Here is a 26,354-nt window from a genome sequence, read left to right as displayed (position 1 = left end):
TTTATCATCTAGCAACAGTAAGTTGTTTCCCTCCTAACTCCTTCCTACCCCCAAGAAATGAAAATTGTTTCAAACTAATGGGTATACCCAGCACTCACAAAATATATTAATTAAAAGACAGGGCAAGTCTATTAATACAATCATGATAGATCCAAATGTGAAACAATAATGTAAATATTATTTCCTAATTCCAACACAAATGACAGAACTTTCTCAAAAGCACCGCCATAAAACAATAGTAAAGAAGCTCTATCTAAAATAAGTGACTAAGAAATAACCTTGTTGTACTCCACGAATAGTTGCAGCGAGGAAACATGAATTTGGTCGGGTCCGTACATTAGGCTTGCGAAGATAAGCCATAACTCCTTCCCTTTCAGACTGCCACCGTAATTCTGCTACTTCCCCCATAAGCATAGCAGCTAATCTGTTTTCCATCTCCAAATCCATTTGAGTGACTCAACATATTACACAAAAGAAAGAACAATAGGAATGAGAATTTGATTGAATGAATAACATAAACAATTAATGAAACAACTCTAGGATGTTGAGCTGTTTTGTATTGGAAAGGGGCAAGACACCAAATAAGCAGCAAAAAGCAAAAATTTGAAAGGTCAATTATCACCTGCTTGCCATTGATAATGTGAGCGTCCTAAATTACACAAAATCAAGTGCTGATATAAATTTAGGAGGGGAAAGAGAGGAAGACCGTGAAGAAGGCGTTGATTTGAATGTCCTTTTGCAGTTATACAATCAGATTCCCAAAACATGTTTGTCTTAAAACTATGTGTTGTGTATATAACTCACATGCCTGAATGCTACTGCAGATATTCAAGAACCAATTTATCACAATCCTTGAGTCCATCCACACTATAACTGGGGCAAGAAAATTATATATCATCAATCCAATCAAGCAAAATGAAAATAAATGCTACAACAACTTTAATAGATCAAATTTGATACCAAATTTTGATGTGTGGGTGCCCGATATCCATTTGATGCATTTCTAGCAGCAGTGCTTGAGGAGTAATAGATTCCTTAAATCAAAAGCCAAGAGAAAAAGGAAAATGCAAGAAAAAAAAAACCAGCATTATCAAGTATGCTACTTAAGCTAGGCATGATATCTTATGTATAGGTATACACTAAAAAGGATCTTTGGTAATCTTCCCACTGCCTCTTTTGTTTGTTTGTTCGTTTGGGGAGATCTTCCCTACTATCCTTTTAAACATAGCAAACAAAACAAAAACATAATAGAAACATAGACTATAACAATATGAGATTCTCTAGCTAGAAAACAATACCTTATGCTCACTGCTCTTCCTTCCTTTTCGAAAGTGTGGCTATGGTGGCTAAGGCAGAGATGGAGAAGCCAATTGCAAGAAAGCGCCTATAAACACACCTCAAAAAGCCATGGATGAAACTCTACCACTAATGCAATGATATCGTTGTTTCTGCAAGGCACACCAATCAAGCAAGAAAATTTCTTTAGTTTTCCCACTATTTCTGAGCAACCCAACATGCAGAACAACAAAAAGGATCAACTTTTACATGAAAATCATGTTGTGAACTACTAAGCATGTGGGAGAGAGTGTGAATGTGAATAGGAATCAAAATCAACATCAGCATCCCAGAGAGGTGAACAAAGGTTTCAAGTGCTTTTTACCCTCCCACCAGTATAATAAGAACTATATGGCTTTTCAAATACTAAAGAACAGATCTACCTGTAGGATGCTCATACCAGACCGAAAACCCCAATAAAAATGCAGTTTCTATACCACCACCACCTGTTATGCTTATTTAGTTAGCACCCAGTGAGTATCAGGAGGAAACATTAGAGTGAAACCGTTATAATTTCTTGAACCTAAGTGAGAGTTATGAGTCAAGTGTACGAAAGTGAGAAAAATTGTATTGAAAGAAGAGGCTTAGACCCGAGGCTAGGCAAATCATGTATTCTCGATAGCCATTTGTGGACTATGATTGATAGAGCGTAAGAGTCATGAAACTCATATATTTTTTCTTGAGCCGTCCCATGTTCAAAAAAGAGTTGGCCGTGTAGTCAGTCGTGTTTTCTTGTATATGTTCGTTCATTTTAAATTGTCATCAGTGTCTCCTATGATATTATCCTACTCCAAATAGTATGTCTTTCACATTCTATTATTGTTGAGATGTCACTCTCATGAGGAAACATAACTTATGAAATACTGTCATTGAGTAAGTGAGGATTGTCAGATTTAGTTGTTAAGTGCAGAGGAGTCTTGTGATCGAAGACACAGAAAACAGTTTCAACTAGGCACACCGCTTGGTATTAAGAATCTCATGTGTAATCTTTTTCTTCTCGATCTTTCGGCAAAGTTTCGGGAACGAAACTTCTTTTAAGGGGGGTAAAATTGTAACATCCCATTTTTCATAATCCAATTTAAAAAGAATTGTTATTTATAAATAAATAGAGTTTTAGAAAAATGATGAGATTTTATAAATAAATAAATAAGGAGATATAATTATTAATTAAAATAATAATTTTAGAGAAAATAAAAAGGGTATTTTATTTATTTGTTTGATAGATAATAAAATAGAGTTTGTTTTTATAAAATAATAAATAAATAGAGTAAATCTAGCTACAAATAGTGTTAGCTCATGCCTCTTCTTTCCCTCATTTTCGTTTTCCCCCTTCTCCTCTCAAAACTCTCTCTTTTTCCCGCAGGCCACCAAACTTGTCTCAGAAAAATAAGGATCTCAGACTCATTCACCGTTGGATTATCTTGAAATTTAAATACCAGGTTCGCAACCCAATTGTGAGAATTTTCATCATGGGGAATTTCGATATCATGTCTAAGATGAGAGAAATATCTTTCGCATCCTAGTCTTTTCCTTTCACGTAGAAACCCAGAGTTGTCTCGGTAAAACTATGATTCTGGTTTCGTTAACCGTTGGAATGTAGTGAAATTTCGATATTTTGTTCGCTATTCAATTCCGCACACTTTCACCATTGGGATTTGTGAGATAATATTCATGGAGAGAGATAAAGGAATCGCATGAAGACAGTAAAAATGGAGGCTTCAATCTCTTCTCTGTCTCTTTGTCGTTTGGGAACTCTATCAGAGCAGTTGGAGGAAAAACTGGAGGAATCTCAGGGAACCGTTAGAGATGCTGCTATCGCTGTCGGAAGACACCTGAATCCGCTTAGAGGTAAGGGATGAGTTATTCACAATTGGAGATTAGTGAGAACATGTGTAGGGATCCTTAGAGTACCAATTGGAATGAATTTTTGGGTGTTTCCGTCATTTTTTTATTCTATCCTTATAATTATAATTGTGAATTATATATGTTTGACAAACCAATTGTTGTGAAATTGATATGCTATTGTGTCGAGTGTGAACCCTATAAATCGAGCATTTTTCTAATTAGCATGAATTGATGAAATAAAGGAGAAATTTAGAGTGAGATATTGATTTTGTATTTTCTCTATTTCATGCTTTTTAGGTTTTTTTTATAGTTTAAAATTAATATCATAATTGAAATTGATCAAAGTGTTCATATAATTATTTAGAATTTTTGCAATGAAAGCTTACTTTGAAATTTGTGGTCCAATATGATGTATGCTAGTTTATATATATATATATATATATATATATATATATATATATATATATATATATATATATATATATATATAATTAGTTATATATTTATTTATATTAATATTTTATGTAAATAATATTGTAGAGTTGTTATAGTATGATTCCAAAAATTATTAAGTGTTGGAGTTTGAGAATATTATGGTTAGATTTGATAAACATGTGTATGTTGTACCTCATGAATATCATTAGGAATGTTATGAGATGTTAAATTGTGGGTATGATAATTGGTTGTGAATAAGTGGATGTGTTTAACACTTGATGTTACAATAATGGTATTGTGAGCTGTGAATTATATAATAACCCGACCAATGTTTATGCACAGTGTTAAAGAAAAAGTGTAGGTTCCTAGTTAGGAACCAGTGTTAAATTGTAGTGCAATGTGTTAAACATGTTTGAAACATGAGCGTAAGGTCGTGGTATTGTGTAATTTATTAGCAGTGTTTATAAATGGAATATGTGATGAATTGTGGAATAACATGTTGCTTTGAGATTATAATATTGTTATTGAGGTTGAGTATAAGTGTAAAGTTGAACATGTGTTAATTTGTGATATACGTGTAAACATGTCATGATGGATTGTGACACTATGAGATATGAAATTATGAATGAGTTTTGGTTGTGGATAAGTGTGTAGTTAACACTTGATGTGACATTACTTGTGTTGTAAGCTATGAATTGTATAATAACCCGACCAGTATTATCTTGAGAAAAGTGTTGATGCGCAATGTTAAAGAGAAAGTGTAGGTTCCTAATTAGGAACCAGTGTTAAAGAGAAAGTGTATGTTTCATATTTAGGAATCACTGTTAAATCGTAGCGCAATTGTGTTGAACGTGTTTAAAACACGAGTTTGAGGTCGTGGGTATTGTATAATTCATGAGCAGTGTCTGCATGCAAAATTATTTTAGGGGTTGGACCTGAATCAGGAGGGAGAGGCCCTGATGGACTCTTCGGAGTGTAGGCCTTGAGGGTCACCGGGTTTGAGTGCTCCTTTAAGCCTATGTTGATTGCATATAGGATTGAGTCTTAGCATAACTGTTGCATACACTTGCTAATTGTTTATTATGAAATTGGTGTGTTATTATGTCTTGATCGGAGTGTGTGATTCTTGTGTAATATGATTGTTGATTGAAAAGTACGATTGATGATTGAAAGGTGAATTTTGAATGACAAAGGGGTGGAATTATGTGAGATATATTTAAGTAAGTTTTATTTTGTTTATATGATATGTATATCTAGTTGTCTTGTTTCTCTATTAGTTAGGAATGTGATAACTCACTCCTTGTGTGTTATTTGTGTTTGGATCCTGTGATGATCTTCAACTTTGTGTTCGGGGGAGCAGATGGCTAGGTGAAGTGCTTTAAGGAACCTTGTGTTGAAGGCGTTAGGACACAATGCTCTGATAGGATGTGACAGTGTGGTATAAGTTTTTATATTAATTACATGATGTTAGTCTATTTTATTTTATCTCACTGATTTAACAAAATATTTTTGTAAATTTTGACGGCCTTATTTTGAGCCGAATATGTTTTAATAAGTTTTAATTGATAATAGTGAAGTGAATGTAACCTTTTACCCGTGTGAATTTGGTTACCTATATTTTTATATATTTTATTTATTTATATATATGTCGGGGTAGAGGGTGTCACAGATGCCATTGGAACGGCGGCGCATGCTTGGCTGAAGGAGAGAGGACCATGCCAGGGTTGGACTGGATGGGCTTGCATCAGAGATGTAGAGAGGCGAGGTTGGGGTGGGCCAAGGTTCAACACATGTTATGGTTTCTAGAAAAATTATAAGGGGAATAGCTATGTGGCTTCCCTTGCACTTCCATGGGGCTTTTATAGAGTAGTGAGGAATGGGGAAACTGTTTACTCAAAAAATTTGACCTCTATCTCTGCTCACAAAACGCCAACGTGCATTACACAGAAGCATAATTTTAAAAGCAGGGCCCTGGTGACTCATCCGGTGGTGACACTTATCGCTAGATCAACTATATCAGTGGTCAAATCATTGAGTCACTAGTTAACTAGCATAATTCAATCTATGATAAAAAAAAAGATATAAAAATTTTATATTTATCTTACAATTTTTCTCGTGGGACATTAAAATTCACAAGACTTAAAAAACACAAACAAAATATAAAGAACACAAGTTAAAAAAATGACTATTATCTCTAACATTTAACATCAAAGACATCAACAAAAATATATATTAATATCCACATTAAAATCAAACATGCCATATTACATCAATGTAAATTATAAAATGTAAAAAACTAATTGAAAGTTTCAAACCAGAGTCTTAAAAATTGACTTGGGATCACAATTTCACTTATAACTCAAAACCGCAGTTGCAGTCACTTCTAAATTAATTTAACTAACAAAACACACAATTACAGTCACAAAAAATGTTCAACAATGAATAAAAAGATCAATTTAACTCAAAATCACACCAACAAAACTAAAATAAAACAAGATGAAAATTAAAAAAGTAACCTAATCCAAGTCGGCAGGTCACATCAATTTGACCGTAAATCTGACCGAATCAATCCAAATCGTTTCGGATAAAAAACACACTTGATCGAACTTGTGATTCAACCCGATTCAACCACCGGATCGCAGTTCGATTGATCGAACCAACCATATCAGTCAGAGCCTTAAAACTTTGCACATAAATGAAACAAGTACATATGAAATTTTTCCACTTTTTCCTCTTTTTAAGGAAAAACGTGATCCCGTGCGCTACTGTTCACGGTAACCCTCCCCCATTTTCACCATCCGTTACACAAGAAGGTATATCTGATGCGGTACCTATGCTAGCAACTCACTCATTTTAGCCGTTGTCATGAAATTAATATTCCATTTATGAGTTGTTGGCTGGTTGCATTTCTCAATTCTCAAACGCCCAAGGAGGGGAAAAAAAGAAAAAGAAAAAGAGAAACATCATAAAATTTTAAATTAAATCAATGTGACCGTTACATTGGTGGAAAAAAAAAATTTAAAATGCAAAGCTCCATTTGAGAAGACTCAAAGTCAAAGAGTCTTTCTGCTTTGGTAGCAGCCACATTTAGAAATGGCAGCAGCAGAAGAATTAGAAGAGCACTTGCAAGAGCTCAGATCCAAAGCCACAGAGCTTTTCCTCAGAGAAGAATGGAATGCTTCAATCGAAGCCTATTCCCTCATCATCACTCTCTGCACTCAAACCCTCTCCCATAATTCTCACCCAACCCAAAACCTTCGCAGATCCCTCTGCATTGCCCTATGCAACCGCGCAGAAGCAAAATCCAAATTGAAGAATTTCCATTGCGCCCTTCAAGACTGTGACCACGCTTTGGAACTCGACGCCACACATTCGAAGACCCTTTTGTGCAAAGGTAAGATCTTGCTCTGCCTCAATCGCTATTCTTCCGCTCTCGAGTGTTTCAGAAGCGCCGCGATCGATGGGAACGCTGAAAACGCAAGTGGGTACTTGGAAAGATGCAAAAGTTTGGAGCTTTTGTCGAAAACGGGGTGTTTGGATCTTTCAGATTGGGTTTCAAATGGGTTCAAAGGGAAGGTTCCGGAGCTCGCTGAACACATTGGTGCTGTGGAGATTAGAAAGTCTGAGATCAGTGGGAGAGGGTTGTTTGCAACGAAGAATATTGATGCCGGGGCTTTGATTTTGGTCACCAAGGCAATTGCAATGGAGAGGAGCATCATAATGGGAGGGGTTCAGGATCTTTGTGAGGATGCACAGTTGGCAATGTGGAAGAATTTCATTGACAAGGTTTTTGAGGTTGTTGGGAAGTGTTACAAGACAAAGGGTTTGATTACTAGGTTGTCTTGTGGGGAGAATGAGGATGAGCTTGAGGTGCTTGATGTAGGTCTCTTTAGGCCTGAGAGTGTGGAGAAGGATGATGGTGATGCAGTTGTTGGGGTTGATATGGTTAAGTTGGTTGGGATATTGGATGTGAATTCTCTCACTGAGGATGCTGTTTCAGCCAATGTGTTGACGAGGGGGAATGATTGTTATGGTGTAGGGTTGTGGCTGTTGCCTTCCTTTGTGAACCACTCTTGTGTTCCCAATGCGAGGAGGTTGCATGTTGGGGACTACTTGGTGGTTCATGCTTCCAAGGATTTGAAGGCTGGTGAGGAGGTTACTTTTGCTTATTTTGACCCTTTGTGTGGTTTGAGCAAGAGGAAGGAGATGTCAGTGAATTGGGGGATCCATTGCAAGTGCAAGAGGTGTAGGTTCGAGGGGGAAGTGTTCTCAAAACAAGAAATAAGAGAGATTGAGATTGGCCTTGAGAGAGGGATGGATGTGGGGGGGGTGGTGTTCAAGTTGGAGGAGCAAATGAAGAGAATGAAGGTTAGGGGAAAGGAAAAAGGGTATTTGAGGGCTTCATTTTGGGAAGCATATTCTGAGGCTTATAGGTCTGAGAGAGCAATGAAGAGGTGGGGGAGGAGGATTCCTACAATGGAGGCGGTGGTTGATAGCATCAGTGATGTGGTGGGAGGGGATCACAGGTTGCTTAAGATGATGGTGGAGGAGTTGAAGAAAAATGGTGGTGGAGTTGTTGAGAGGGAGAAGGTTTTCAAGATGGCTAGAGATGTGTTTGGGAAGGTGGTGAAAAAGCAAGCAATGAAGACACTTCTTGAACTTTGCATTGGTGATTGAATGGATAAATAAATTCTCTTTACTTTTTCTTCATTTTTATTGTTATTGTTTGTCTTTTGGATGTCTTTTCTTTGTTTAATGTTCTTTCTTTACTTGCTGTAAACCATCAAGTTTTCAGCTACGATCAACTCAAGTTGTCATAGTCACTTATCATTTACTTGTTATATGTAAGCCAATGCTATGAATAATTTTATTGAACATTGCACACCTCCTTCTGTGCAATTGTTTTTCTTCGTTTAATTAGTCTGGTTCTAATTATCCAAATTCAGTCTGCTGAAAATTTCGTGGTGCTCTGTAATTAAACAGGGTTTATGTTTCCCTATCTTCCTCTCAATTTTCTTCCACCATCGTCTTCATCCTCACTTCCTTGTAATTGGGTTAAGAAAATGATATTTTTACAGTCTGTCGCGTAAGTTATTTCAGAAGAATCCGTTATATCCCGCATTTATTAAAAATGAATTATGTAAGGATAAAAAAAGAATCCTTAATCTTGCTCACGAAGGGAATTATACTTATTCTGCCATTGGTTGAGCCTAGGCATTTAAAGGCATATGCAAGGTTGTGTAAAAGACCTGACTGTGGAACACTCTTAGTATGGATGACGGTTTCTCTTCCCTTTTGTTGGATCTCCCATCAGTAACTGGGTATGCTGAATTATTTGCAAATGATTCTAAATTCGGGAATCACATAACAAAAATTATCTCAACGAGAAAGATTTTGAAAACATGTTCGAGAACATTGCCTCATTTTGCTGCAGAAGGCTATACAGAGTGTGAGGAAAGGGAGTGTACTTATCGGGGTAATTTTGGAAAGAAAAAATAAAAGGGGAGTGCATTAGTAAACATGGGAAGCGTAGTTAGCAATAGCCAATAAAATTTACCCATTCGAGCAACTGGGAACAAAGTTATGCAGAAGTTGAAGATAAAATAATAAGCCATTAAGTTGCATGTCTTATTTATTTAATTTTAAAAATAATATTTTTTATGTATTATTATTTAAGAATTATTAATTTTAATATTTACAAAAATTATAATTTAAAAATATTTAATACATAATTTTTTAATACTATTTTATATATTTTTATTTTTAATAATTTACATATTTTAGTTTTAATTTTACCAATTTATAATTAAATTTCATAAATTATTTACATAAATTATTTTGTAAATTAATTTTAATATACAAATTATTTTTACTCTAATTATATAAATCAATATAATTGCAACAATTAATATGTAAATTATAAATAAATTTATTTTAATATGTAAATTATTTTTATTCTAATTATATGAATTAATAAAATTTCAATATTTAATTTTTTTTAGGAAACTTACATGTTAATATTTTTGTTTAAATATAAAAAATTATTTAGCAAATAATTTTTTTAGTAACAATTATATAAATCAAGAAAATTACATAAATTAATATGTAAATTATTTACATTAATTATTTTATGTAATATATAAAAATTATTATATAAATAATAAAAAAATTATTTTAATTATAAAAAGTAAAAGATAATAATTTTAATTTTTTAGATTATTTAAATATTATCTTAAATTTGGGTAATTTTTATAAGTTACATAAAATAATTTTTATATTAGTTTATGTAATTTTTTAAAATTATAATAAAATATGAATAATTTCTATATATAATAATTTATTAATTTATATTAAAATATAATTTTATCATGAAAAAATACATGTAAAATTAGATATAAATATTTTATTTTAATTTATATATTTTTTATAATTCAAAATTAAAAAAAAAAACTCTTGAGCAATGATAGATGTTTATAATACTAACTAAATAGTGCAAGTATCTTAATGATTTATTTCTCTCTGTCTTTAAATAAAATATTATAAGATTAACTCTTACTATTTTTTTATTTTTTACATTATTTGACTCCTCAATAATTTATAAAAACGTCAAGTCAATGACTGAAATTACTTATTCTATTTAAATTATAATTTATCTTAAAATTTAATAATAATATAAATCTTAATAATAATAATAATAATAATAATAATAATAATAATAACAAAAAAATATAAATAATGTTAAATATGCTAATAAATTTTTAAATAAAACATTTGTTAAGATGTAATCTATGCCCTATCATTTTTTTTTTATATCTAAGCCCTATCATAAAAGCAAAGAAAGATATTTAAATAAGAAAATATAGATTGACTATTAGGAGAAATAAATATATAACGTATTGAAGGTTATAAAAATGCAATGCTACATTGAGATAAAGTCTGAATCAAAACAAGGAAAGGAGAATATTCCTTGAAAAAGTGGATGCTGACTCCAATTTCTCGCCGGCATCAATGCATCATATTTTGATATTGTTTTATGATTATTATTTCCATTTTCTACAAGGTAGTGTCCAAAGTCATTCCCCACACCTTTCAGAAAGGAAAGGACGATCGTCACTCATAAGTGTGGCTGCTGATAGCCATCTTTTGTTGATTGATCCTTTGGCTACTCATACAAATCAAGAATTCAAGATGACATCGTGTTGAAGTGGTCAATATGTCCATGGCACATCACATCAATGTTTATCCAGATATGTGTGAAAATGGATCACGACCCACCAATATTTTGATGAAAATATAGCTATGATGTATACTTGGATTAGTTTATTGTAAAATTAAAGATAGTTATATTTTAATCATATTTTCATAGAATTTATTCAAGAGAAGTAATCATGTTTTTAACAATCATCTCGTGCACACCTGTATTAAGATAATGAAATTAGAGAAAAATAAAATTTGTTAATTTCATTTAACTTGGCGTGATAAAGTTTATAATTAATTATTGTAGCTATTAAAACTTTCATTTTAAAATCTAAATAATTTTTTATACAAGATTTTATTTATTTTGAATATTGATAAATTATAAATTTCAATGTGAATTATTTTAAACTATTCAATATTAACATTTTTAAGACTCTAGGTTAGATGGATAATTTGTCAACTTGAACTATACTAGGTCCGTTAATATGTTTTACCACATTGGTCCTACTTGTAAGTTACAACAAGCTAATTTAAATGTTGGAGTACCAGTACCCGCAAAAATCTTATGCATTACATATGTATCAATAAATATACATGAAATTGGAAAAAATACAATTAAAATATTTTAAAACATTTCACTACTAATAAAAAATATAAATATTTGAAATTTTAATCACATATAAAAACATTTGAAATCATTTTAATAATGATTTATAAACATTTCTTTATACTAATTAGTAGTGATGGAAGAAAATTGAATGTTAATTAAAATCATTAAAGAAACTCAAAATATTTTTGTTAAGATAAATAATTAAAAAGAAAAAATATTGATTTGATTTGATACTGAAGGTAATTTTTTAATGCATTGCATGTATATTCTAAATTTAGGCAAAAACTTAAAAATAACATTATTTTTTATATAAACTACAATTATCCTTCACTAAAGACAATATCATGTTATAAAAATCTAACCGGAAAAATGAAAATAGCAGTCGCATTAGTTTTTACAGAATGAAAATAGAATGATTAGATGAAGATTTTCATTCCCATTTTATCTCTTATTAAACTATATTTAAAAATATGTATTCATTTATATTATGTGAAAAATTGACCTCACTAATTTCGATTCCCATTCTCATTGTGACATTGTGTGGTTGCTGAGTGTGCCAACGAGATTTGAATTTTTGTTCTAAGGTGATTAACGTTAACCCGTACGTAGCAGACACATGTTCCCAGTCGCGAGCATATTTTGCAATGGATTGAGGATCGAGCTGCGTCATTGCTGAACACATCTATCAGTAAGTGGATACAACTAGTTATATTATATTGCGGCCAATATTTTTTAACGTCTAATTAAAGTTGATTTTACTCTTTTTGAATTTTTTAATTGTCATATATTTTTTTTTAATTTTGAAGAACAATTCTTTTCACCATTTTGTATCTATACATTTCACATGCATGTGATAAGTGGTGGGTTCAGGAAATTTTTCTTAGTGTGATAAGAAATAATTTATAATATCTTTACAAAACAAAAACATCTCAAATTTTTACAAAATACAATATCAAATTTTCATGACAATTTTTTTTAAAATACTTAAATTTTTATAAATTACAATTGTTGTTTGTGTACACATTTACATACTTTAAAATGTATTATCATTTTCTCATTGTTAATATTATAAAAAATTAAAATAATAAAATAGTAAATTAATATGAATTTTTTTATTTCTTATATTTTTTTGCATTCGTTTTAAGAAAATTATTTTATGGGACAATGCCTACTTCTTTTACGGGAAAAATATTTGTTTATTATACATATACAATTTTTTTAAAAAAAGTCTTGTTTGTGGAAACAATTGCCCCCACAACCTAATACATACATCCGCTGCTGCATGTGATGCTACCTTACAATAGTCACAGACAAGAGATATTATATTATTGTTAAATGCATATCATATCACCAATACCTAGTGATATAAATTATTTTATTTATTTATTAAATTATGAAATTAAAACCAGAAAACATAAAATTAAAATTAAAATTAAATTGAAATAAGTACGTTTTAGATTTCTATCTCAATTTCTTATTATCAAAATTAATCTTAATTTCTATACTTTCAAATCAACAATTTTGATTTTCTTATATTTTATAATTGGTGAATCCTGTCCTTCTTTATAGAACTTTGGATACTAGAGTGAGGGAAAAAATTTACTAATTATAAAAATACAAAATTATTGTTTTTAATGTATAGAGGTTTAAACAATTTTAACCAAAAATTATGAGATTTATAACATATTCAGGGTTGATCATGACATTTTAGAGGGCCTAGACAAAATAATAGATATAGGGTCTATATATATATATATATATATAATCATGATATTATATAAAATATTTATTGATTTTATTAAAGATTTTCATCAAAAAATTTAATTAACTATCTTTAATATGATTTTTCTTTTCAATCATGTTTATGTTTTCTCGATCGATCCATAAAGCTCAAACTTAAAATTTTATTTAAGGGGTCTTACATTCTCAACTTATATAAAAATATTTGATACATTAGATTACATTAAGCATATAATATGATAATAACAAATCTCAACAACTAGAAAAATGCATCACAAGTTCATTACATGCCAATATCTAAAACTTAATTTACATGAATTTATGAATATAACATATTAGGAGAGAAACTACATATTTTATATTTTCTACTCACATATCATATTTTAATTTAAATAAAAAAATATATAAAACTAGAAAAAAAATTTAACTTATTTATGAAAATAATATAAAAAAATTATTATACAACTATAATTTTTATTTTTTATTTTTTGACTTCTTTTATTCATAGGCCTTGGGTGATCGCAACCATGAACTATGCCCAGATCCGACCCTAAACACATTTCATCTAATTGTATTTAAGATAAACCTATTTTATTTACCAATATTCTAAGACATAGGTGTGATTAGAATGAGCGAAACAGTTAGCAACGATTTTCACTCTAAGTCCTTTATAAACCGCGGCAAATCTTGATGCAAATAGACAACTCTTAAGATAAGTAGATCATTTATAGTCACATACTTCCACCAAAAAAGTACAAAGCAAAAAGACCAACTTTTCTACTCTCTTTTTTTTTCTCTCTTTAACGATCACTGCATGGACCAAACAAAGATGTATTAGTTTGGTGAAACCATTCTCATATTTAGCTATTAGTTTGGCTGCTGACTACATCATTATGTAGGAATATATATAAAGCTGCAATAAAATTCCAATAGAGAATTGAATAATACTATTACTCAATATGGATATAGACGTGCAAGCATTGGTTCAAAGAACCATGTGCAAAAGTCAGTAACAGATATGCATGTGAAACAGTTCTGACCCTCCATTGGTGCATGCTTGCCAGGTGACGCATGTACTAGGATAGGAAAAATTCATCCAATCATAGCCATGCAACTCCACTCAAAGGACAAACCACCGTCAAAGATAAAAGGAGCACCAATCTCAATTGCAAACATTTCAAACACCTTCAATATTATTTCTCTTGAAGCCTCTCCAATTTGCCTTCACTTCTTAATAATAATAATAATATTAATTCCTCTTTTCTTGTACCAAACCAAATTGATATTTTGAACTCAATGGAAGGTAGCACAACAAGCTCTGAACTCCCTCCTGGCTTTAGGTTTCACCCAACGGACGAGGAACTGATTGTGTATTACCTTTGTAACCAAGCCACCTCAAAGCCATGCCCTGCATCTATCATCCCAGAAGTGGATCTCTATAAGTTTGATCCTTGGGAATTGCCAGGTATATTAATTGTAACATCACTCGCCAACTTAGCTTTGTTATTATTATGCATGACTTTCTATATTATTGCACCATGATAATGTCTCTATGCATGCTTCACTTGTCATTAACCAACAATCCCAATTTATATTGCATCTCTCTAGTATGTTCCTTCATGCAAGAGCTCTGTGGGATTAAAACATGAATAATGCACAAACCTGCCTACCTTATCCTAAAATTCAACTTTTTATTAGACGAATAAGGATAACAAAGGATTAATTTCTAAACCACTTGGTCATTGAGACTTTCGTACTAACAAGGTTTGAAGGTTTTGTCACGATCGATCATTAATATTGAGGGAAATTTTGAAAAAATACAGCCACAATTGTGGTTGAAGAGAGCCCAAAAACCTTAGCGTTGCGACCGAAATTGCAATCGCGGACCCTTTTTAAAATCCTTAACATGAATGGTATTGTATTACATCTCCTAACACACTTGTTATTAACTTACCATGGAATGCAGATAAAACAGAATTTGGAGAAAATGAATGGTATTTCTTTAGTCCAAGAGACAGGAAGTACCCAAATGGGGTGAGGCCTAACCGAGCAACTGTGTCTGGGTATTGGAAGGCTACTGGCACAGACAAGGCAATCTATAGTGGATCTAAGAATGTTGGGGTGAAGAAATCTTTAGTCTTTTACAAGGGTAGGCCACCAAAGGGTGCCAAGACTGATTGGATCATGCATGAGTATCGATTGGCTGAATCAAAAATACCAGCTAGCAGGAAAATTGGGTCCATGAGGGTAAACCCTTTTAAGCCTTGGCCACATTATTGTTACTTTATGTTCATGACATAGAACGTCACCGGCTAGGAGGAGGCCTTGAGTTTGTTAGGATTCTCTTGAGACTCAAACTCAGGGCCTCCTCTGTGGGTAGTGGCGTTCAATACTTTATGAACTTTTACAACATAGTTTGCTACTCAATGTTTCTTTATAATTGACATTTCCCTTGGTGTTGTTCGATGTGTCATCAGCTGGATGACTGGGTCTTGTGCAGGATCTATAAGAAGAAGAGCATGGTAAAAGCATTGGAGCACAAAGAGGCACACCCAGAAGTCCAAATTGCTAATCTTGCGCCTGCAAATCATGATGTTGAACAGAAAATGATGAACCTTCCTAGGACTTGGTCCCTTACTTACCTTTTGGATATGAATTACTTGGGTCCAATTTTATCTGATGGCTCTTATTGCTCAACCTTGGATTTTCAAATTAACAATGGGGATTAGACCCTTTTGTGAAATCTCAACCGGTTGAAATGAACAATTATGTAGCAGATTCAGGGAAGTACCAAGTGAAACAGAGTAGCACCATTGACCAGCCCATATATGTGAAACAAATGTATGATTTGCTAGGATAAAACCAATAGGAAAAAAAAAAAAGAGCTTGGATTGTTGTCTAGTCATGACGATAGGTATCATCTATAAAATATAAAAGATCATGAAGATTCTATGTAGTATTATGTCAAATATATGTTATATTAAAAATTGGATTTTCAATGTCTCATTGACAGTATTTGTACATAAGGACGAGTAATTAACTGCCTCTAAAGTAATGTTCATTCTTCTGGAATTATCTTCCTTATCTTGATTCAGTTCAAACAACATGCTTAGATCATGCTTTGTAAGCATGTGAAGCTCGATATGATCGCTCACTTTTTGTAGATAATACAATGATAATTTATTTTGACCAAGGATATATTAGGCAAATTCTGCACTACTATATGTCAATAATTGATGCCAAACTGGTTTTCAAAGCTAACGTGAATCTTTGTACTTTGTCTTATCCAAACGATGACGGAAGTGTTGATTAAAAAAAACAAAGGTCATTGAACCGCGTGGAAAGCAATGAAATGCGTGTCAATGAGATTGGCTTGTGCTTGGCCAATATTTAAGGGCTTGTATAAAAATTAATAATAAGGAGACTGATAATGACACATTTCAGAGTTTTTAATTAATTAAGTACTAATCCTAGTATTTGCATTGTCATGAAACTAAAAGTCAAACTAGGTAAGAAGAGTTTAAAATAAAATCAATAGTATGCATTAATGTATTATTATTTAATTGATTGAATCCAACATATTTGGTATTAGATTACACCACGAAGTAGATAAGATTAAGCATGTCTTAAGCGAATCCTATATATAAATTACTACTATCAACTATAACAGTCTCGATTCCCATAATTAATAGCATAAGAAACCAATTGTTGAAGCTTTTATTTTGACACTGTTTGCATGATTTTTTTTCTTCTTTTTTATGCATAAAAAGGGACTTCAAACTCCACACTCAAAAACCTTTATATTAATTTAGCACATGTTTAACTAAGTTTATTTAAAAGCACTTTTAGGATTAAATTTTTAAAAAAAAAATGAAATAAACTTTTTTTATAAACTAAGATTAACTCATACATAAGTTAATTTGTAAAAATTCTCTTATATAGTTTCTTTAAAAGTTAAAAAACTTCTACAAATAATTCATAAGTAAGTCTGAACTTATGAAAAAACTCATTTTGTTTAATTTTTCTCATTTTCTTATTCTATTAGTATTTTTGGATATAAGCTTATCCAAGCATAATCTTTAATCTCGCTATATTGTATTTTCCATTATAACACATTAAAGTAATTTCATCAATGTGACAAAATCTTAGTATCATTCCGCACGTCATGTATATACTCTTCATTCATTGAATCATATCATATCAGCAACCATGGAGTTTGTGAATCAACAATAGCAACATCCTGCAACCACCAAGGACATAACCAGAATACATTATGCTTTTATTTTGGAGCATAAATCAAAATGACTATGCTATACAAAATTAGTTGAAAATTAAAAAGTTAGCTAAAAGTTGGAAAGCTACTTGGTAGTTGGAAGTTAAAAAATTAGTTTATTAAACTATAAGTATTTCGTAAAATTAATTGTTGAAGTAACTAAAAAGTGTAAGATGATATAAAAATAATAAAATCATGATTTATTTTAAAAAATGTTATAAGAAAATTGAATAAATGTATTGAGGAAAAAATGGAAGAAAAATATAAAAAGCTAGAATTCAAAAGTTAACGTTATAAAAATATTATTTCAAGTAGTGTTTCAAAAATATTAGAAACTATTCAAAAAAATTTGTTTATCAAACAATTAAACAAGTTTTTCGGCTAATAAAAAAATTAAAAATTAACTGAAATATCTTACGGACATAATCCATGTCAGTATGTTGCTCCTATTTAATCAGCACCCACCATAGTCAATGCATAAGCAATGTCGACCCCAATCTCCACCATAAAATTTGCTTCCTCACCCTTTTGGCTTCTGGATTGTAAATTACATTGTATATTGGTTACATCTTTTATATTCTGGATTGGTCAATCCAAAAAGTAAAAAAAAAAAAAATCATTTTGAAAAGGTGTAAAAATAATTTTTGGGTGCAGGAAGCAACCTCTTAACTTTGAAATGTTGACGCTAGGCCCACAAACCAAATTGTGATGAAAGTGCACAGTGTATGTTGGGCGCCCAAGTGACTTTATACAATACGCTCTGTAACTGCTGGGCAGCTAAAACCTAATGTTCAACGCCCTGGTTGAGTAGAAAAACATGCACTGTGTTTTTGGGGATCTTGGGAGCATTTTCATTCATAACCAACCAGACTTTTCTCTCCAGAATCTCTTGGACTTATGTGGATAAAGGATGGAAGTTCATTTCTTTTCAATGATTTAACGAAGTATTTATTTATTTTTCTTCTTTTTCCTATTTCTTGTTTTCTTTTATTATTTCCACGTTTAGTTAAATTTCTATTGTTGAAGTTGAGTGAAATTTTATAGATGTTATGAATATTTGATTTGTGTTTAATGAGAGAACTAAAGGCACGGCTCAAATTTGTATGACAATGAGGGAAATTTGATGCCATCACTTACAAAGATTCTGATGCTTAAGTCAATGAAAGTACGAGGAGATTGTAAAAGTGAGGTTAGATCATATGTGATCAGAGATATCCTTATATAGTGACACTCTTGTAGTCAGACGTTAAGAGCAACTACAACGAAAGTTTCTCCTTTGGTGTAAATAGAAAGTCATGAGTCAATTTTATGTCACTAGAGAGCAATCGCATGAGACCCACTTATTGTTTGGGTGTTACCCATATTAATCAATTCTCAAGAGGAAATGTGGGTCATCTTTTATTTATTAATAATATAGAATTCTTTCTCTCCTTAGAAATATAATACTATTTTTATTTTGTGGGGATCCATTTGAGAAAGTTTAGTAAGCTTTTTGGTTGGAAAAAAAATTGAACAAGTTCCTTAAAGTAAAACATGTGATGTGATATTATATGATCGAGTGAAATATTATTATAAATGTAGTAGAGAAACTTTAGTAAGTTTTCCGTTGGAGTTGCTCTTAAGATGCATGTGGACTACATATCAGTTACTTATAATCACGCATGCAGGACACATGATGAGTTGAAATAAATTAGTGAGCTAACATAACAAGGTCAACGCTATTAGGTCAATCCTAGTATGGGTTGGCCATGAAGGAGTTTTGGAATGGCCTCATCCATGGTTGAGCATGTTGACAAGATAATTGGAAAGAATCATATAAAGTTAGCACTCGCCTCACAAAACTGACTTGGATAATGGTGGCAAGAATGGAGGCTCGTCTAAAACTATAGGGAAGGAAATTCTCCTAACAATTTAACTAATTTTGGAGTTTTATTTCGGGATAATTTTACTTGGTACATAAAACGTGGGATTCTGTCCCATTTTTTGTTAGGGATGAGTATCTTAGGAACATAAATTGCCTTCCTAATTAGAGGTTTATGTAAAGTTCTAATGGGTTTTGACTTAGTTCTCCCATTTTGTTCATCCTTTGTTTTCTTCTCTCTTTAATGTTATTAGGTGTGTGGTCATGGGACTGGTGTTAAGAGGGTGCTAACCTGGTCAAGATTATTGAGGGTGATAATTGTTGGATAATCTTCACTTAATGTCAATTGATTTTTGAAATGAAATCTAACATGGTAAAAGAGTAGGTTCTGACCTTGAGACCTCGTCTTCACTTCCGCATATAAGCTGCACTCCAAGGATTGAGACAGCCGATGTGGGACTTGGGTATTTTCCAACAATTAGAGATAAAATATTATTCATCTAAAGAATTAGGATCTAAATAAATTTATAAATTTAATATATGAATTAAAAATCAAATTGAATTAATTTCAATTTAGAATTTACAGGTGAAGTAGAATGAAATTTGATCCCAATAATTTGATCGGCTGCAGTAAGCTGTTAAGGTTAGTTCCTTCATGTTCTTAAATCTTGATCTACAATGTTTCCATAAACAAATCCTTTTTTATTTATGCCTTCTTCGATTTTAATTATTGTTTCTCTTAACGAAACAAATCCTTACTCTTTGTAATTCTTATTAAAAATTGTCTTTTGTGAATTGAGAACCAACCTTCGATTTCTACGAACAATATTCAATTCTTACCGTATATTTTTGTGAATTGAGAACTAACAATATTCAATTGTCTCTGTGAATTGAGAACTAACCTTCGATTTGCCACTGAAAGCTCGTAATTATTGTAAGATATGCAAAAGACTAAAATCCCTCGAACCTTGAAGCATTGAGATCCGTTTTTAAGGTAATTAACCTCTTCCAACATATATTTTTTCATATGCACGCATTAGGAATGGAATCTTTACTTCATGTTTAAGGGACAATATTATTTATCAACCATACTATACCATGTTGGCATTTCAGAGAGTCTTTGAAAGCTGGAAGCTACCAAACTTGCAGGGAAGGCTAGACAAACATGTTCAGATTGAGAGCTACTACATGAACACCACAACTTTTCCATTTCCACCATCTTTTCATTTTTAACCAAAACCAAAGTTAACTAAACAAAGAAGTATATGTTGTACTGTTACAATATGCCGACATGGCACCCCGAAGAGAGACATCTGAAATTTATGATAAACATAAGTTGTCAACAATTTTATTAAAAAGGAAAAACTGAAAAAAAATATGGTGGTGTTAATAGAGATACAATTCTAGGTACCAATTATCAGTGTTTGCTAAAGATATTGCTGACATGAGAATATGTATGATGAAGAGAACTACTGCAATGAAAGAGCCAATGAGTGAACCAGAAATTTGTTTACAGCAGTGGTTATATTGTCTGCAGAATGGAAACCAACTGGCATTTGAGTTGTCATAGTGAACTTCATAGACTATTGCTGCTGCTGCTGAGGCTCCAGATGTGAGAAGACCATACATAACCTTCAAAAGTTAGTTCAAACTATATTTCATTAGAAACATTTGATATTAAGATCTAACAAGTTAAGGAGTTCAATGTTACTGAAGCACTGTCTTTACAGGCAATTTTCCCTCAAAAAAAATAGTACTACTAACATAATAAAATTTAAAGGCTTAATTGTATTTTTGCCCTCATTTGCACAATCTTGCAAATTTTGTCTCCCAAATATGTTTTACAAATTTTGCCTCCTAATTTATAAAATGATGCAGTTCAAAACTTTTGTAAAGTAATAATCATGTCATCCTGTAGTTTATGACTTAATGGATACCTGACATAAGTGTAAAATGTGCGACATTTTATAAATTGGAAGATAAAATTTGCCATAAAAAATAGAGGAGAAAAATTGTGAAATTGTATAAAGTAGAAGACAAAAAGTATAATTAATCCTAATTTAAAAGAATAAATTTAACATGACAAAACAGCCAGTAAATTAAAGAGGAGAAGAGGTTAACACATTCAATAAAACCTTCCCGGGTAACCAAATTGATGCCTAAATTAAAGAAGAATCAATGAGTTTACCGTGTCGAGAAAGACAGAACAAGTGAAAGAACTAGGTAGCCACATACAATAGAATTGGAGGTCACAAAATACCTGGAATTACATATTTCACACCCTCATTCTCATTTTTACTATCACATTGTCTTGGTAAAAAAATTATCATTTTTAAGGCGTATAATATACCAAAAACTCTAAAAGAATGGCCACTTACACAAATGTGGGAAGATCACACTACATACAGCTCTGAATTTTACAAACTGGGTGGAAATGGAAGTGTTTGCCTAGTTGTTCCCATGCCCAATGCACTTCCCAGTGTGGCAATGGCTGCAATAATTCTCAAAATAAAGTCCATTATTGAGAGTATGGAGCTCCGACATCGACACCGAACATGACATCGATAACACGACACAGTTAAATTTCAAAACATAAGACATGGAGACACGATATATATATATATATAATAAGCATAAAAAAATTATATTAAGTAGGACCATTATCATTCAAAAGAAGATTTCACAAGATAAAAATTTCGTCTTTTTAAAAAAATCTAAAAATAAAATTGCTAATATATTTAATAAAGAGTCTCACCTAAAAAAATATCAAGATAAATCATCATAATTGAAAAGATAAATAAAAAAAATTATTAATTCTAATATATCTAAGTTCTTCCTATTCCTTCTTAATCATAATCATTAAAAAACACAACTTTTAATTCTGGTTCATTAAGAGATAAATTAGCAACTTCAAGAATTTCATTCTCATCAAGTGATCCAAATTCATCTCTGTAGAAGCAAATGACTTTGATGTTTTTATGATGATCATGATGATTTGATGTAAATGCGCTTTTCAAGTTTAATTCAAGACAATGATTCAAGAATACAAGACACAACATCAAGATGATCACTAGTATTTTAGGAAGGGAATTCCTAATTGAAATAGCAAAAGGTTTGGCCAAGTAATTTAAGTTAAAAAGTCTTTTTCAAGATATTTACTCTCTGGTAATCGATTACCAGAGGATGTAATCGATCACCAGTGGCCAAAAATGGTTTACAACAGCTATTAAAATTTGAATTTAAATTTTATTCTGTGTAATCAATTACACAATATTGGTAATCGATTACCAACAGTTAATAAACGTTTTAATTCAAATTTTAAACCTGTAATCGATTACACAAATCCTGTAATCGATTACCAAAGGAGATTTTTCAGAAAATTATTTCTAAAAGTCACATCTTTTCAAATGGTTTTTACATGGCCACCAAAGGTCTATATATATGTGACTTACAACACAAATTTCTTAGAGTTTTTCATAACAAAAAGTCTTATTCTCTCAAAGAGCAAAAACATTTCATCCTCTTAAGAATTCCTTGGTCAATACACTTGCAATTCAATAAGAAATTAATTGAGTGCTCAAATTGTGCAATCTATCTCTTTCAAGAGAGATTTATTCTTCTCTTCTTTCTAAATTCTCAAAGGGGATTGAGAGGCCGAGGGTCTCTTGTTGTAAAGAAATCTGAACACAAAAGAAGGATTGTCCTTGTGTGTTCAGAACTTGTAAAAGGATTTTACAAGATAGTAGAACTCTCAAGCGGGCTGCTTGGGGACTGGACATAGGCACAAGGATGTGGTCGAACCAGTATAAATCTAAGTTTGCATTTTCTCTTTCCTTAAACTCGTTTATTTATTATTGCTTTATATTTATATTCAGATTGTTCTACTTGAATCATTATTTAAGAGTTCATTTTTAAGGGAACTTGCAACTTGCATTGAAATTGAAATAGAATTTTAATTGGGGAAATAGTTTGCAATATCTTAATTCAACCCCCCTTCTTAAGATATCCGAGGCCACTTGTCTAACAATCTCCTGCATTGTCCCACATTTTAGTTTCTTCTTGATGATAGTGGAGAATTTCTTGAAAGAAGACGAAGATTACTATGAATAAATACTAGATCATTTGTCTGATGAGATGTTATCTTGTTTCTTTTGATTGAATGAATGAAAGAGTAACTACTCCAACTTTTTCTACGGCATGATGATGAACAAGGTTGTCCTAGTAACTTAAGAGTAATCTTTTGAAGTGTTGGTACATGAGCACCATGATAAAAGTGAGCCAATTTAAAAAAAATCTAATTTATTATTATAATTTAAATCAAGAAAATATTCAATGTGAAACCTCCAAAATTCTTAAGTTCTTAAGTGGAACCTCCAAAATTTAAATCAAGAAAATATTCAATGTGAAAAATGTAACGAATTTCAAGCTCAACTCAAGAGTTCAAAGAAAAAGAAATACTCTAAGACAAAACCAAGGAAATTTAAATGACAAACAATAAAAGCTAAATGAAAGGATAGGAAATGCAAGATAGAATGCCAAGGAAAGATAAACTTGAAGACTCAAGAATAAGAAACTACACAAACCAAGAATCTTAAAAGGTCATCTATGTTAGTTTATGGAGTATTCAAGAGAGAGAAAATGGAGTAAAGGTGTATGCAAAACAAAAATTTGATACTAGTATAGAAGGATTTTTTTATAAGGCAGTTTTTTTTAGATATAACTTCTTTCAATTTTTCACTTCTCATCTCCTTTTTTGCTAATAAATACTCGACTTTGTAATATTTATGAAAACACCCAAACTCAAACTCAATTTTTTATGGATCAAACAAGAGGGTTTGCCAAAAGCCTCTCAAGAACAAATGTGAACAATCAGAACATAAGGGGCAGAAATTTAACACAAAATACTCAAATTGACTTGCACTGCCAACGAATTAAAAAGACACAACTATCAAGAAATAAAATAAAACAAAACTAGACGAATCAGAATCACGCACAAAGGCACGAATTAAGGCAAATTTCCCCATCTGGGGTACTTTTAAAAAGTATTTCCCCAGATGGGGTTCTTTTGCTTTTATTTCCGGTAGGGGGCACTTTTGTACGTGAACAGCGTGCCATGCAGGACCCAAACCGCCATTGCCAATGGCGAGTTTGGTGTCACTGAGCAAGTCGCTTATGGCACTGGCGATACGTGCCTAAACCGCCATTAGAGCTGGCGATTTGTACAATCCATAGGGAACCGCCAGTCAAACTGGCGAGTTCCAATAGCTGAGGGCAGCAGGCCTAGTTCCTGCCATGGCAGTGCAACAGAGAGGAAATCGCCATTGGTGCAGGCGATTTGCAGAGAGGAAATCGCCATTGGTGCAGGCGATTTGCAGGTGCAGGGATTCAAAATTTTTTTTATAAAACGCGAGATATGCATGCTTCGTATGCATGCTTTCTTCTTCTTCGTATGCATGCTTTCTTCTTCTTCTTCTGCTTATCTTCCTCATTGGTTATCTTCTTCTGCTTATCTTCCTCACACGAGATATTGAGCTTCCATTGCATTGTTTCTTCTTGTGTTGGTATTAGGTGTTTTTGTAAGTATTATGTTAACTGAAAATTTTAAAATTTTTTGTGTTATATATATTAAGTTAAGTTTAATTTATATTTCAGTTTTAATTGAGAAATTTTTTACCTATTGTAGGTGAAGTTTTGAATCTTACTTCCGCTGTCCTAACACTACACTGTGTATTCTCCATACGTCGTGCTTTGGATTGCTATTCTTAATACGCGCTTCCGGTAAGTTAATTTTTTTTTAATGTTGTTTGCCCTATATTTTTCTGTTATATATACATGTGTTAAAATAATTTCAGTTCACATATTAATATTGTTTAGGTTAGGTTTATGTTAGGTTAGTTTTAGTTCATTTATAAATATAATTTTAAGAATATTAGTTAGGTTAGTTTTAGTTGATTTATAAATATAATTTTGATAATATTAGTTTGGTTAGTTTTAGTTGATTTATAAATATAATTTTAAGAATATTAGTTAGGTTAGTTTTAGTTGATTTATAAATATAATTTTGATAATATTAGTTAGGTTAGTTTTAGTTAATTTGATAATATAATTTATTTATAATTTTGTAAATTAATTATAGATATGGTAAGTTAGGTTAGGTTAGTTTTATTAATTGTTAGGTTAGGTTAGTTTTATTAATTGTTTTAGATATGCTAAGTTTGTTGATGTATGGTAAAACTTTTAAATTTTAAGTAGTATGTTTAAATATGATTTAGTTGGTATATTATTATTTGTACGTTAGTGATTTATTAATATAATTTTGTTGTTGTTGTTTAAAACTTTCCAGCATCGTTTCAACGTCTTCATCATCGCAAATTTGCAAGGCAATATATTTTCCTGACACTAAAAATCTACAACTGATAGCAGAAATAATTTCATTATTTTCTAACTTTACCTTGTCTCCAATTTTTTTCTTCAAAGCATTGAAACTAATTCCACGTTTAATCTGAATCGCTTTTTTGCTGCCTTCAAATATTACACCATCATTATCTTCATATACCCTTCCATTGAAATACAATACTGTTATAACCGAATTCATCATGTACCTACAAAAACAATATTTTAATTAATTATTCATAACAAATTCAAAATAGTAAAATGTAAGAAATAAAAAAAATGATAATACAAATTATTTTACTCCAAACTAAGAAATAAAAAAAATTACTTAAATAAATTTACTTCAAAGTTGAAATCTAGTTTTAATTAAAAATTACTTAAAAAATTTATAATACAAATTATTTTACTGCAAACTAACAAATAAAAAAAATTACTTAAAAAAAATTTACTTCTTGAAATCTAGTTTTAATTAAAAATTACTTAAAAAACTTATAATACAAATTATTTTACTGCAAACTAACAAATAAAAAAAATTACTTGAAAGCTCAAATGTAGTTTTAATTAAAAATTACTTAAAAAAATTATGATACAAATTATTTTACTGCAAACTAAGAAATAAAAAAAAAATCTTCAAAAAATTTACTTTAAAGCTGAAATCTACTTTT

General features: G+C 31.3%; 1 protein-coding gene and 2 pseudogenes across 2 annotated transcripts; 2 read left to right on the top strand and 1 right to left on the bottom strand.

The window, feature by feature from the left end:
- Nucleotides 1-6,482: 6,482 nt before the first annotated feature.
- LOC114419869 lies at nt 6,483-8,535 on the top strand. The gene has a single exon (XM_028385670.1). The coding sequence runs from the start codon at nt 6,709-6,711 to the stop codon at nt 8,290-8,292; it is 1,584 nt and encodes a 527-aa protein (XP_028241471.1). The 5' UTR covers nt 6,483-6,708; the 3' UTR covers nt 8,293-8,535.
- A 5,685-nt stretch (nt 8,536-14,220) lies between these two features.
- Nucleotides 14,221-16,229, top strand: LOC114419870 (annotated as a pseudogene). Its single transcript, XR_003668318.1, has 3 exons — nt 14,221-14,627; nt 15,129-15,409; nt 15,640-16,229. The product of XR_003668318.1 is annotated as an NAC domain-containing protein 2-like (transcript).
- A 4,453-nt stretch (nt 16,230-20,682) lies between these two features.
- On the bottom strand, nt 20,683-24,652 carry LOC114420720 (annotated as a pseudogene).
- Between the last annotated feature and the right edge of the window lie 1,702 nt (nt 24,653-26,354).

The sequence above is a fragment of the Glycine soja genome, chromosome 7 (assembly GCF_004193775.1).
Source record: "Glycine soja cultivar W05 chromosome 7, ASM419377v2, whole genome shotgun sequence".
Lineage (NCBI taxonomy): Eukaryota > Viridiplantae > Streptophyta > Magnoliopsida > Fabales > Fabaceae > Glycine > Glycine soja.
The sequence above is the reverse complement of the archived record's forward strand: the minus strand, read 5'-3'. Positions and strand labels throughout refer to the sequence as shown.